The sequence below is a fragment of the Argiope bruennichi genome, chromosome 2 (genome assembly GCF_947563725.1).
Source record: "Argiope bruennichi chromosome 2, qqArgBrue1.1, whole genome shotgun sequence".
Lineage (NCBI taxonomy): Eukaryota > Metazoa > Arthropoda > Arachnida > Araneae > Araneidae > Argiope > Argiope bruennichi.
Genome location: NC_079152.1, coordinates 101485172 through 101499871, shown reverse-complemented (window position 1 = coordinate 101499871; position 14700 = coordinate 101485172). Strand labels below are relative to the sequence as shown.

Genomic DNA, 14700 nt, shown 5'->3' with positions numbered 1-14700 from the left:
TGAGATGCTCGCCGTTACTTGGATTTGACGTAGTTTGTGTTTTTATTTTAATTTCTTTAAAATACTTTAAATCGTTGGTCGTAATATCCTAAAATAAGAAATGTTTATTTTATGTATCGAGCGTTTACAATCTGCACATTAAAACGTAGAGTCATACGCCGATAATCTCATGACTTAGTTTATGATTGTTTTTAATGACGTAAATGCTTGAGAGCAAAGTTTTGAGAATCAGTTTGATATCAACAGAGAAAACATATCGCTATCGATAGTGCATTGTCTTATAAAATGATTAAATGCAAAGATAACACCAGATATTTTCAAATATCGTATATATAAAGTGAAAGAAAGAGTTGGATTTATATGCCATAGGCTTAAATCATCACAATGAAGTATCTTGCAGGACTTTTACTGGCAGTATGTCTTTTATCCTCGGTTCAAAGCAAATATACACCAGACTGGGAATCATTAGATTCTAGACCATTGCCAGCATGGTTTGACGAAGCTAAAGTTGGCATATTTCTTCACTGGGGAGTTTTTTCTGTACCTAGCTTTGGATCTGAATGGTTTTGGTCGTACTGGAACTCAAAATCCACGGATTATGTGAATTTCATGAAAAAGAATTTTAAACCAGGATTTTCTTATCCCGAATTCGCACCTAAGTTCACAGCTGAGTTTTACAATCCAGAGCAATGGGCGGAAATATTTGAAGCAGCTGGCGCGAAGTAAGTGAAGCTTGCTTTTATAATAAATTCAAAACTTTATTGTCAAGAAAACTTATTATTTACCATTGTTTTTATTAACTTTTATGTTCTAATAAATTTTATATGAATTGTAAGAAAATAATATTTTAGTCTTGTTTCTACAATCTTTATTTTTAGAATTCATTCTTTATATAACGGTGATAACATGCTTCCAAAAAGTGTGTTTAGTATCCTCGCAATGCCCATTTGTATAAATCCAATAATAAAAAAGGAAAAAATGTTGAAATAAAATATATTTAGAAATATTTAAAGAATTATTAAAATAAGGAGAAAATTGTACTGAAATAAAAATGATAAGATTATTTTTGAATTTTTGAAGAGGTGTAAAATGATTTTTGTGAAATAATATGTTTCGAAATTATGGAACAAACACAAGAAAATTTTGATAAATTTTTCATTAAAGTTGTATTTTATATTTCAAAACCCTTTCATAGTGAACACATACTATCCAAGCTGAAATAACATGCCAAATTCGATCACTGTAGGTCCAACCGTTAGTCGTGTAGAACGTGGAATGATTTTTTCATCACACAATTCACAACTAAGTGATAATATGCCAGGTCATAAATATTATCATGATAAAAATCTTTATTTGTCAAGATTTAGTAGATTTAATTTTTTCTGTCTTTTGGATTTATTTATTATGTAGTTGTGAATTTTTCTACAAACTGAAGTTTGATGACGCTTTTCCAAATTTTCAATACAATTTCAGAATTTTATATTATTGCCGATATATGAAGCGAGAAATAAAATAGTAAACAGGTACCAATTTATAAAAGAAGAAGCAAAATACCAATTTGCTGACTTTCTAATGAGATGCAATATTATATAAATCTAAAGCCAAAATAAATTGTTCAGATTTTTCAAAGTTAAAGTAGCAAGCGATATTTTCACCGAAAGACTAAAAAAAGTATCGCCTGACTTTATGTCTTTAGTTTTCGTTGATAAAATAGGAATTATAAATTCAGAGATTTGATTAATAGCTTTTGAATTCGGAAGACACCATTTTAAATGAATCGATATCATAGCTTCTCTTTTCTTTTAGAAGGATGACATAGCATTTTTATCTTGAAATGTTTTAGTAATAAAACAAATAATAAATATAGACTAGTTATTTAATAATTTGATCCAGAAAAAGGTTTCAACGGAATTTAATTATTTTTAACTCAAGGGAAAGTAATGGGACAGACATATTAAGTTATGAAACGAAAAATCTGATTATAAAATGCATATCATCTGAAGTACGAGAAAATAAATTAAATATAATTTTGCGTTTGGATTAAAAAAATGTTTGTTTATGCGCTAGTTTTTAAAAAATAAGAGCAAAGGAAGGAAAGCATTTGAGCTAACGAACGAGAAAAGAAAATTCTATTTTTTAAGTTCTTGTCGGTTGTAATAGCAAACAAAAAGCGCCAAGAAAAAATTTCGCCAATTTGGCGATTTCAATCTTTAAACTATTCCATAGAGCTTATATATAAAGTATCTCAGCTCTATAAACTATTCGCACATTCAAAATTTTTCATAATAAATAATATTGAACTTGGGTATATTTTTAAAATCTGGCGAAAGATTTTCTTGGCGCTTTTTGTTGTTTCTTAAAATCGAACTCTACCATTTTTTATTCTACTAATTTACTTTTTTTTTGGGTACTTTTCCGTTAACTGGGCGCAAATGTCGCCAATTGTGAACCGAACGCGAGCCAAGTCGCCAAACGACCGTAAAAAGTGGCCGTAAGAAATTTGGCGGAATTTTACATTATTTGGCGATTTTCCGCTTGGGCCCGGCTAACGGAAAAGTACCACTTTTTCCTATATTTTCTAGTTTATTTTTAGTTTAAATTCGTAATGTAATGAAGAAAATTGATTGTGCATTTTGGAAAAGTATCTCTTCCTGTTCTCTGTTTAGATCAAATTTTGATACCAATCAATAATTTTTGAGAAAAACATATGCTTAAATCAAACATCTGGAGTTTTGCGTTTTTGAGTTAGCATGTTCACACAGACTTTAATATTCGAAGGATTGAATCCAAAGTGAGATGCATCCACTAATTTAGCAAGAAGGCTGCATACTAAGTTTGACTCGATCAATTATGCACATGAAATATATTAAATTTCATTCAAGCATTTAAATTTTTCAGTGAAGATCGGATCAAAAACAGATAGACATAATTTCGAAATGACCTGGAAAGGTTGAAACGAGGAGACTCATCAAAACTCCGTGATAAAGTTTCTTGATGTTTCTTTCCGCAGCATTTGTTCTTTGTTTACAAAACTTTTTTGAATGTAACGTAGATTTTTTAAAAAAATTTTTACTATGTAAAAAATTGAAAAATTACGGTGCATAAAAAAATTGGATTTATGAGTTACTTATTATTAATGAGTCTATTGTTTAAAAGTAATTGATTTTTAAATTGAAATTTAATGACTTGTTTTGGCATCCCATTTGGATGATATTGGATGAAAAGTTTTAGAATGCAAACTACTGGAAAATTTCATTAAAATTTTGATATTATTTTTATTTGATGATAAGAAATTAAAATAGCTTAAAAAGAATTTAACAATTGTCCATCAATACATGCGTTCTGTTTCACCCTCGATGGATTTTTTTAAAATTGTTTGAAAAGGAAGAAAAATTGTCAGAGATCTACCAAGTTAATAATGAGACACTGCTTCTGTTGACTTAATAAATTGTGATGTAAATATAATTAATATTTACCAACAAATTTATTGATTAGAACACTCGTTGAGGTTTTTTTATTAGTTTAACTTAGTAAATGTTCTTGCACAAAGCATTTAAATTTTCAGAATGTGATTATCATCCAACTCACATCCTTGTTAGGATACTTCGATTGACGAATATAATTATTTTTAGTTGCGGAAGAGCCTATTAATGTTAAATCTTAGACTTCTCTTTGACATGCGGTTAATATATAAATACTATTAAAAGAAATCTTGTTGATGTTACTTCTTGAGTCGATATTCCTCTTTAATTAAAAATTTTTTATGCATTAAAAATATTGCATTAATTTTAAGTGCATTTTAAACTGGAGCAATTTTTTAAACGTCACTAGATAGCTAGCTCCATGTGTCCACTAGTATTTAAATAATTATAATTTGTTATCCTGGCCTTCAGTTCGCTCATATTCAGCCTGACCTTGGTATTTCACTCATCAGTTGTTTTTTTTTGGGGGGGGAGAGTAAGAGTAATGTAAATAAACAGAGCTGGGTTGTGTAATTTTCCACTTGATAGAATCATTTGCGTTTCTGATCTTCGAATTATTTTCTTCTTCTTTTTTTGTTATTATTGTATAACAATAATGAGTTTGTTTGGGTTTTACCATCAGTTTTGTTGTATTTTGCGTAGCTTTCCGATACATTTCGCGCACTTCTCTTTTTATTACGGAAAGCCTTGGTTTTGGTTTATTATAGCAAGAAAACGCTATTTGTCAGAGAAAGGATGTGCTCATATTATGAATGAACTAATAATTTAATAAGGTAGCAAAAATGACGACATAGGACTTGAACTTTATTTTTTGTGATTTTTTTTCGGCTTAGCTACCCAAAACCCCCATCCTGCGGGATCATTCCTTTCGCGCATGCTCCGTCTCGTGCGTGAGTCTAGGATAGAGGCTTCCCGTCTCGAAAGGAGTAATGGTGGGGCCAAATGGTCATTTTTGACGTACTAAGAATCGTAAGTATTAACATAAAATTAAAAAAAAAATGGAAAAAGTCAATCTAGTGGTAAGAGAGGGAGGAAAGGATCCTTAATATTGCTAATGATGAAAACAGTAAAGATAACATAAATAGTAGATATTACGAGTACATTCCTTTGATATGATTTTGAAAAGATTAATTTAATAACTGTTCTATTAAGTCATATTTCTTATTTATTACACAATATTTCGAAAGTGAAACTGGATTTTTCAATTAACCTCGACCCATGACTGAAATGATAATCTTTTCGTCGATATCAGTTATTATTTCTTTCATGGGTTTGCATTACGTAATGCCTTATCTGAAGACCAGTTCTGTGTATTTACTGGAATGAACGAAAATAATCTAAAGGCAAAGGTTTGATAGCAGATTGTTAACTTGGATTGCGATTATCCTTCTACAATGTCACAGCTGATAATTCGTCGTTTATTTATTTGAATTAATTCGAAAACAACCCTTAATTTTCAAGAGAAATTATTTATATAAATTTCAAAAGAAAATAGCTATATTTGTGTGCACTTTCGAAGGACAAACAATGAAAAGCTTTGTAGGTTTTGCAGTGATATTATTTTCGTTATCGTTTGTGAAAAGTAACTACACTCCAGACTGGAAATCTCTAGATTCTAGACCATTACCTTCATGGTATGATGATGTAAAAGTTGGAATTTTTATTCATTGGGGTGTGTTTTCTGTTCCTGGCTTTGGATCTGAATGGTTTTGGAAAGACTGGTCGACAAACGAAACGGGTTTTGTGGATTTTATGGACAATAATTTTAAGCCTAATTTTACGTATCCTGAATTTGCACCTCAATTTACTGCCGAATTTTACGATCCTGAAAAATGGGCGGAAATATTTGAAGCATCTGGCGCCAAGTAAGTAGATAATTTATTAAATGTAACGCAAATATTTTAATTCGGACGTCTTAAAATATTTACTGTAATTATCATGAATTATATGAAGAATTTAAATCTTAAAATGAGATTTGATGATGTTTTTTGTTAGAGTTTCCACCAAGAAATGCAGAAAATAATGTTCAAACAATTTACAAATGAATGCTAAAGCAATATTGATAGATATTAAAGATAATGTTCAACTAATTTACAAATGCATGCTAAAGCAGTATTACTAGATATAAAATTTTATGGTTTAAAAATTTAAAATAATACAATATTCTATAATAACGAATTTAAAGCTGTTAATTTATCAGGTTCAGTTTAAACACTGATATGCAGTTATGCATTGAGTACTGTTATTTGAGCAAAGGTAGCGTAAACAAACAGTGTAGTGGTACTTGACCTTTTTAAAATATAAAGGGGTAGCATTCTCTGTTAGTGCAAATATAGAATGTTGGAAATGAGTGGAACTCAATTATTGACAGAAAATGTAGTTCGTATATAATATGCCTTTTGAAATGTTTTGCAAGCCTTTCTACTTTAATTTTACTTTTAAGGAAAATTTATTTTCTTAATTAGAAATAGCTGTTGTCAAGAAGTATTGAGTTTCTTTAGTTTGAGATTTAGATTCAGTATCCTATCATATTCAAAAAAAGAAAGAAAAAAAAAATGCATTTTAAATATTGTATTTGCAAAAGATTTTTTTCCCATTTCCATCAATTAATATTTGTATACAGTTCCTGGTCCTTTGAATATATATTTGACAAAAGTGTGGAATTTTCCTATATATTTGTTATTCTATCGCATCAATTCAGTTTTATATAAGAATGACATGATGATTGCAATTGCACTTTCAGAAGCAGGGCCAAGATCTAATTTAGTGATTTGCAATAATTTGGGGAAAGCATGGCGTGAAAATAAAATGATATTGGTTCCTTCTATCATATAATTTCGCTAAAATTTGATTATATAACTTGTTTTCGAATAATGTAAAATAATTTTATAAGGGATGCCATTGATTGATTTATTGTCAAGGGATTAAAAAGAAGATATGAAGCAAAAATTATCACGCAAATAAAATTCTCTTAAAGGAATATAATCCAAAAATGGATAAGATTACACGAGAAAGTTAAACTTCACTTATTTAAGATTTCATACAAACATTCAAAGTATAGCTCCTTCAAAAAAATTCTTCATGAATAACTTAACTATTAATGATTACATTTATTATTTAGGGAGGCAATAGAAACAACATCCAGATAGAAATCATTAGCTATATAGATATGTGATGGATAGGCTTTGAAATTTATTCAAACACTGATTATTTCAGAATTTAATTCATATGTGATCATACATACGAATTTCTTTTAAATAATCGATGATTGCAGGTTCTAATATGATAATGTAGCTAAATCGGTATAGTTTCTGTTAATTTTATAAGAAAAATACTGTAGAAACAGAAACAGGATGTAACGTTTTACAAAACAAATTTAGAATAGCCAATAAACCAAAAATTTAGATATTTTACCTTAAGTTTTCATTGGTTTACCAGTAAGTTAAAATGTTATAATCGCATTAAAATCATTTACATATGATTTGAATTTTAGCAATACCAATCTTATTACCATGCAATTTCTATCTTTATTTGCAATAAACTTTAAAAAAAAAAATTAAACTCAGTTTTTAATAATATTAATTTTTGTAATGATTTTCAGACCAATGTTATTATTTAATCAAATTTTTTGATCACATAATTTTTTTACTATTAACTTAACAGATAAATTTCAAAATTTTACCTGAGTTTCAACCGTTTTACCAGATAAATTTCAAAGATGATTTTTCAAGTTTCCTTTTATTAATATGATAAAGTTTCTATGACATAAAAATCATTTTCACATGACTTGATTCCCTTTTTCTGTAAATTGTGTTGAACGGTTGATGAAATAGAGCCAGACGAGAATAAATCTGAAATATTTTCATTCTATTATTTTTCTAACTAAAAGTTGCTTAGTTTGTTTTTCTAATTCCTGAGTTACCTTGAAAATTTGATGAGTCCAATGTCAAAAAGTCATCAATCTTGATTCTATGTGTCAAGACATTTAATAATCTTGTGGTTTCCTTGAAGTAAAACAATAGAATAAAACAGCAAATATAATTAACCTTTAACAGCAATTTCATTTCAATGTCATCTTACGTTCCAAGCATTTACTCAAAAGAAACCAACAGATATTAATATAATTTTATGAGCATAACGATTAAAAATGAAAGAATTTATTTATGTCAAGCAAATATTCAAAGGTAAGAAACTATCTAATGCTTGATAGCTCTTTTGTGCCATTAGATGCATTCATTCCTTTTTGGAATAACTGTGATGAGAATGAATTAGTGTAAATGTTAAATTAAAACTTCTTTATCTTCTATTTCTAATGAATTATAGAAGTTCTATCATTATTAGTGGGTTTTATTATTGTTATAAACCGTTCAAAACCAGGCAGAGAAATCTTCCTTTGATTTCTACGAAAAGTATATTCTCCACAGTATGAAGTTTTGAACGGTTGTTCAAAACTTCATACTGTGGAGACTTCATACTTCATACTGTGGTTCTTGTGATTATCTTTGTAATATATTGTAGAGATTTAAGTATTGGATAAATTCCAATATTTGGATGTGTAATGTAAAGACTTGTATTAAAATTAATAAATTTTGCGATAAACGCATGTTGCAGTTTTCATCTTCCTTTCTATGGTTTTCAGTTGCATAAAAATGAATATATAAACTTCACTTAATACATTTTGGCCAAAAATTTGATATAAAACCACAATTTTGCTATAAAGACTGCATACTGAATCTCATTTATCTAACTCACTCCCTTTTTTGGAGTTATCATTTGCACCGACAGACAAACTAATTCCATAAATTAACTATAAGGACTCGGAGATGTTAAAATTGTAGGGTTGTCATAATTAATGCTAGCGGTTCGCATGGTTCAGTTTTTGGCGATCAAAACATATTTTTACTTATCTATATATGCATAGAAAGACAAATGTTTATATGCCTTTTACACGAATTCACAATTTTTGCCCAACCTTCATGATACTGCTGCTCAAGGTCAATGGTTTCTCCCCAAAATCAAAATTCAATTAAAATATTAGTTAAAAATCTAAGATTTTGGTGTTTGTTAGCTATATCTTTGGAAGGCATTATTTCTAATGATACTAATTTTATATTCGTGTATATTTTCTTTAATTTTAATAATCTTAAAAAATTTTAATTCAGGCAACTTTTAGGGTTTCAATAAACAATTAAATGACTTGATTTTGCCAGTATTAAAATAAAGATGAAAAATTATCTTCTTTGAACAATAATTCCTATGTAAGATTTGCACTTGTTCTGTTATGTTCTTATCAATAATTTTTAATTTGTGCGAGCAATAATATATGATAAACTGATTCTATCAAATTCATAGTTTTCAATTTTATTACATCACATGGTGAAATTTTTAAAATGCATCCCTTATGAAAAGTTTAACAGCCAGGAAAGCCACTTTTACGCATAAAAAATTATCTACAAAAAGGTAATTAGTTACTTGTAAATGGAAAATTAGAAACTGCTCAAAATGTTTAAATTATTACATAGCTAGTTGAGAGAAAGATATATAGCCCTTTTAATTTTCAGGTCAATTAATTTTTCATATTCATTTTATTCTTAATTTAATCTATATTTATATTATATATTATCCTTAAACGTAAGTTCCAAATCAATATTTTAATATTTTTTAGTCCTTAATTTATGAGAAAAAAATGTCAACGTAAGAAATGCAACAAGATTGTTGTTTATAGACGTTGGAAGAAAGCGAAATATATCGGTATTAAACTTGCAAGGTGCTCAGAAATTTAAAAAAAAAATTGAGAAATTTAAATAAAATAATTTTTTTACATTGCATAAAAAATCCCAAAGGATTTATTTAATATTAACTAGTTTATGAACTTCAATAGTTTTTAAAAATTTTTTTCACATAAAAATCTCATATAGAAATTAAGAATGCATGTATGCGTTTATTTTAAGGTGTGTTTCAAATTTTTAGGGACACCATATAAAAACATAAAATTGGAATAATTTTTACCTAATATCTGTAAAAACTTCTTTGAAAAACATGAAAAATTAAATATAATAAAAAATCTAAAATAATTAAATAAATATCAATATTAATAAAAGAAGAAAATAGAAAAATCATGCCAAATTTGTGTTTCAAATTTTTAGGGACAGCTAGATGAGATGGTATATAAATTCAAGTTAAATTTTTATTATTGCTCATTTTCATTTACTACTAGTTGTTTTAATAACTTAAAAAGCTTATATTGAAAACGTCCACGTTAGTACCTTATTTTTTGCCGAAAAAATATGGCTAAAGGTAAATGGTTATCAGATCTTGAAAAAGGCCAAATAAAAGCTTATTACAACGAATAAAGTCTTTGAGAAATATTGCAGCCCTCATAAAACGTTCAAAATGTGCTGTGGAAAATTACGTGAAGCAGTTAAATGGGAAATCAACTGCCATTCAAAAGCGAGGACCTAAGCCAAAGCTCGATTCACGTACCCGCAGGAGAATTATTCAGAAATGTGTAAATGGAAAATCATCAGTACGAAAAGTTACAAAAGAATCGAAACTGGGATGTTCTTACACTACTGTTTGGAGGTCAATAAAGAGCAATAAAAACATGAAATATGCGAAAAAGGCTTGCAAACCCCCACTTGCCAAACAACACAAATTACAACGTTTATCCTGGGCAAAGGAATACTTGCATTTCAAAGATGAGTGGATAGAAGTCATGTTCAGCGATGAGAAGAAGTTTAATCTAGATGGGCCAGACGGTTGGAGATATTACTGGCATGATCTAAGAAAAGAACCAGAGATTTTCTCCAAAAGGCAAATGGGCAGTGGATCTGTTATGATTTGGCGAGCTTTTAGCTTCAATAGTACATGCGAACTGGCATTTGTGAATGGAAGAATGGATTCTGATCGATACCAAGAAATGTTACCAACACATTTACTTAATGCAAGACCTGAAATATGTGGTCCAAATTGGACTTTTCAACAGGATACTGCATCTATCCACAGCTCAAAATCAACAAAAAAGTGGTTTAGAGATAACAATGTGAAAGTTATGGATTGCCCAGCTAGAAGCCCCGATCTAAACCCCATTGAAAATCTATGGGGTCTTTTGGTAAGAACAGTTTATGAATGAGGGCGCCGATTTTATTCGAAAATGCAACTTCAACAAGCAATAATGGATGCTTAGTATTCTCTGGATCCAACACTTCTTCAGAACCTAATATATTCCATGCCAAACAGAATATATGATGTCATCAGAAAAAAAATGGTGCTAATATTGAACGGTAAAAAAGTTTAATTTGAAGATTTGAAGCTTTTAATTCCACTGTCCCTAAAAATTTGAAACACAAAATTTGTGCTACTCTTTTGTTTAGTTATTTCAAAGTTGAAATTTATTTGTTTAATCTTTATTTGTTTAATCTAAATTATCTTACAATATTTATTTTTGTTATTTATCTAACTTGTTTCAGAAATAAATGTCAACTATTTATTATTTACGCTTTTATTTTCATTTTTACTGGTGTCCCTAAAAAATTGAAACACACCTTATGATGCTTGACTCGACTTAAGATGTGAAATAGTTTATTATTAAACTTGAATAAAAATGTGAAGAAACAACAAGGGTTTAAAAGATTATGCAGATTTTGGAAGGAAACTGTCTGAAGATAAAGATGTGGATGTAATTAAGAAGAAAAACAAAATTCTCGAAATAATTTTTGATATATAAAAAATAAGAACAGATTGCTTTTGAAACTAAAGAATGAAGGTTCATTGACGTTTTAATAAAAAAAAAAGGAAGATAGATAAAAATGTGAGATTACGAAGGTCATTATACTTAAGAGAAAGGAGGTATTCAATCTGATCAACCTAATGATATGTTTGAATTTCTTAGATTATTATAAATTTTAATGAATAATTTTTTGCGAATTATAGCTATTTTTCTCAACTTTATTTACAAAATTAGTTATTTTACGATTATGAAATCTAATGTCAGTTGAAGTGGGAAATCTTGTGTCATTACAATACGTGAAAACAAAATTTGTGAATAAAATGCGCGACTAAGTTCGAGATAAACTTTTTGAAAAAGGCTCTAAATGGTCATATTTTAAATTTTTGCTTTAAAACTATTTATGAAGCCAAAATATGCCTGTTAAATGACAAAATTGTTTTAAAAATTGGAAATAAAGCTTTCTTTGGTTGAAAAGAGATACAGAGCACAACTGTTTTAGCTTCGAAGTTTATTAAATTAATTGTTTAACATTTTGTAGAGAGCTTAAGAAATATGTACCTAGTTCCTGAATATAAAATAAGCTGCATTTCTGTCCTTTCTTTAAATACTGGAATTAAATTGAAAGTTTCGATTTTAACATGGAATGTTCAATTTTTTCTTAAAAAATTATAAAATAAATAATTCTAAAAATTCTGCTATAGTTTAGATTTTGAGAAAATAGCATTGATAGATAAGAAATAACTTTGAAATGAACTGCTATGAATATGGGCTTAGTGAGCTTAAATCTGATACCAAGAGCCAAAATGTCCCTCCCAGGTGTATACTTTTGAGAGTAATGTCCCTATTTAGGAATCCTCCTCATCATTTTGTCAAGATCAAAATTAGAGTGGCCTCTCCCAAAATAATATACTAAACTAAAGTAAAAGCCATCTGACAAAGAGATTTCTGCAATCATAGTCTATAAGAAGCAATTTTTTAAAACTTCTCCTTGAATTTTAAAAAATGAAATAATCTGCTTTTTCATAATGTTTTGAGTGCTTTTTTTCGCACATGATGCATATTCTCGCATATTTCAAAATAAGGGTGCTATTTACCTTCTGACTCCTGAATAAAATTTAGACTTTGTTCCAGTCCATGGAAGTCACGAATGCTCTGATTTTTATTTTCAAACACAAGTTGTTTGCTTCAATGTATAGTAAATGAAACCAGTACTTGTGTTTTAACTGCAAACAACTGGTGAATAATATTGTTGACGTATATCTAGCATTTTCAACGAATCTGGCTTGCGTGTGGCAATTAGTCGTTGACATGTGTTTTATACACAAGTATACGGAAATAGAATATGCATTATGGGTGCCTTTTTACCGACTATTTAAAACCAAAATTTCACATAGAAATATGATTGGAGTCAGAGGATCATATTCTAAATTTCATTTCTTTAAGTTACTGCATTTTCAAGTAATCAATCACATTTACATACATGAGAAAGTACAGAATGGCAGACGGACAAGCATTGGATAGATTTAGTTCAAAATTTATTAAGAATTTAAACTTTAGTGTCTTAATTTGTGAACCAAGTTTCCTTTATCTAGCTCTTCAAATTTTTTATTTATCGTGGTCATCTGTACTCGGATGACTGATTGAATAGACTTTTTCTGAATACATTTTATCTAAAATTTGATAGAAGAATACAAATTTGAGGCAAATATAGCAAATTCCCTCCATTTATCTTAAATTGTTTTTCAAGCAATTGCGTTCATACACGGACAGACAGATATAATTCGAAATATGTTTTTCGGAAATCTCACATTTGAATTGTTTGGTTATTATGATATTTTTTCTTCGATATGATATTTTAATGCAATGATATATGATATTTTTAATGTAAATTTTTTATTTTGCTGTATTTGTTTAGCTATCGGAATAAACAATGAAGAATAATGCATGAAAGTAGATAATTTCTTTTGTTTAATATCTCACATGATTTGCTTAGTTTAATCTAATCGAACATTTTTAATCAATGGTTTTTATTTCATTTTGAATGTATATTGTGTTTTGGAGAATTTGATTTGCCTTATTCATGTGAATGAACACAAACAGAAGTTCAGTAAAAATGTTTTTTTTTTTCAAAAGGACAATTTTATTTTAAAAGGATTTTAATTTATTCTACAATAGCCGCCTTCAATGACAACCTCAAATATGCATTTTTCATGCATAAGTTGAAAGTCATGGTTTTTTAACCTTGTATTTTTAAATTTCAAATTGCGATAAACATTTAAAACTTACAATTGTACCTTGCATTTATTCTGTTCATGTATGTTCCTAATAACAGTAAGTTACATCTCTTAGCGTCATCTGGCATCTAATTGCACATTGTGAGTTCGAACTTCACTCTCTTATTCCTTAAGTAAAATATGCATTTGATTCTGGTATTAAAATGTTACAGCGCATTTTACTCCTATTACCCTTTTACTATTACCAATTTTGTAATAAGGAAAAAGATTTGATTACCATTCATTAATAGATTTATTTTGTATTCCTATACATAAGTAATGCTAAAATTTAACTCAATCTCTGTTTTGATAAACCGAGAAAGATATGGCTGCCATATACGATATTCTCATGAAATAATAAAAAGTGCTTGCAATATTTGTGAAATGTTTTAATGAAATATTTAACTTTCAAATTTGCCAGTAAAGCAAAAGGAATTTGCGAATAATTTTATAGACTTACAAAACAGTAATTATTCATATAAGAATTTTTGTAAATTTTGATTCTGGGAAAATTTTTAAAATTGTTTTCCATTACTTTTCGTTTCAAACTGGTTCTTTGCATAATGTATATAAGGAAAACATAATTTAATAAAAAATGAATCTCAAATGCAGCCGTAAATTTCATTTTCAGAAGGTTGAATTAAAAGCTCAAATTATAAAGCCAAAATAATGGATTTTTAATTGTTTTAATTTTATTTGCAGCCGACAAATTCATTTTTAGAAGGTTTAAGTGAAAGTTCCAATTATGAAACGAAAAATAATAGATTTTTAACTTTATTTCCGGAGGGTTGAATGGGAAGTTAAAATACAAAAAATAAATCATGGATTTCTATATAAATAGCAATGCACTTGTAAGATTATCAGACTGAACTCATGATTTATCACCTTACTGAGATTTCATGACTTTACTTAACAAGGTTTTTCATAAAAAATACATGACAGGTTTTATGCCACGAATATTTACATTCTTCAAATAGAATCTGTTTGCATTTTTTTCCTTTTATGTTTCTAAATTTAGGATTTTCACTGTAAAGTAGAAAAGTGTTTATCTTCAATGTAAAGTAGACAAGTGTTATTCAAATTTCAACAAAGAGCTTTACATCTTGTTTTTTCTTGTAAACACAATTTTCTCGCGATGCAATGCTATAAGTCCTTGGAATTTAGTGCAGAATATATATAAAAAGCACTTGGAATGCGACAGCATAAGCGTTAGTGA

General features: G+C 28.4%; 1 protein-coding gene across 2 annotated transcripts in view; it reads left to right on the top strand.

Moving 5' to 3' along the window:
• The first annotated feature begins 298 nt into the window (after positions 1-298).
• LOC129991590 (alpha-L-fucosidase-like) overlaps positions 299-14700 on the top strand; it is a 53687-nt gene continuing 39285 nt past the window's right edge. The window contains exon 1 of one of the 2 annotated variants that reach the window (XM_056098243.1): positions 299-722. In XM_056098243.1, the coding sequence (XP_055954218.1) occupies positions 385-722 (338 nt within the window). In that variant the 5' untranslated portion in view covers positions 299-384. Of the gene's footprint in view, positions 723-4827; positions 5348-14700 lie in introns of those variants that run through there. The other variant, XM_056098244.1, reaches the window with a different exon arrangement.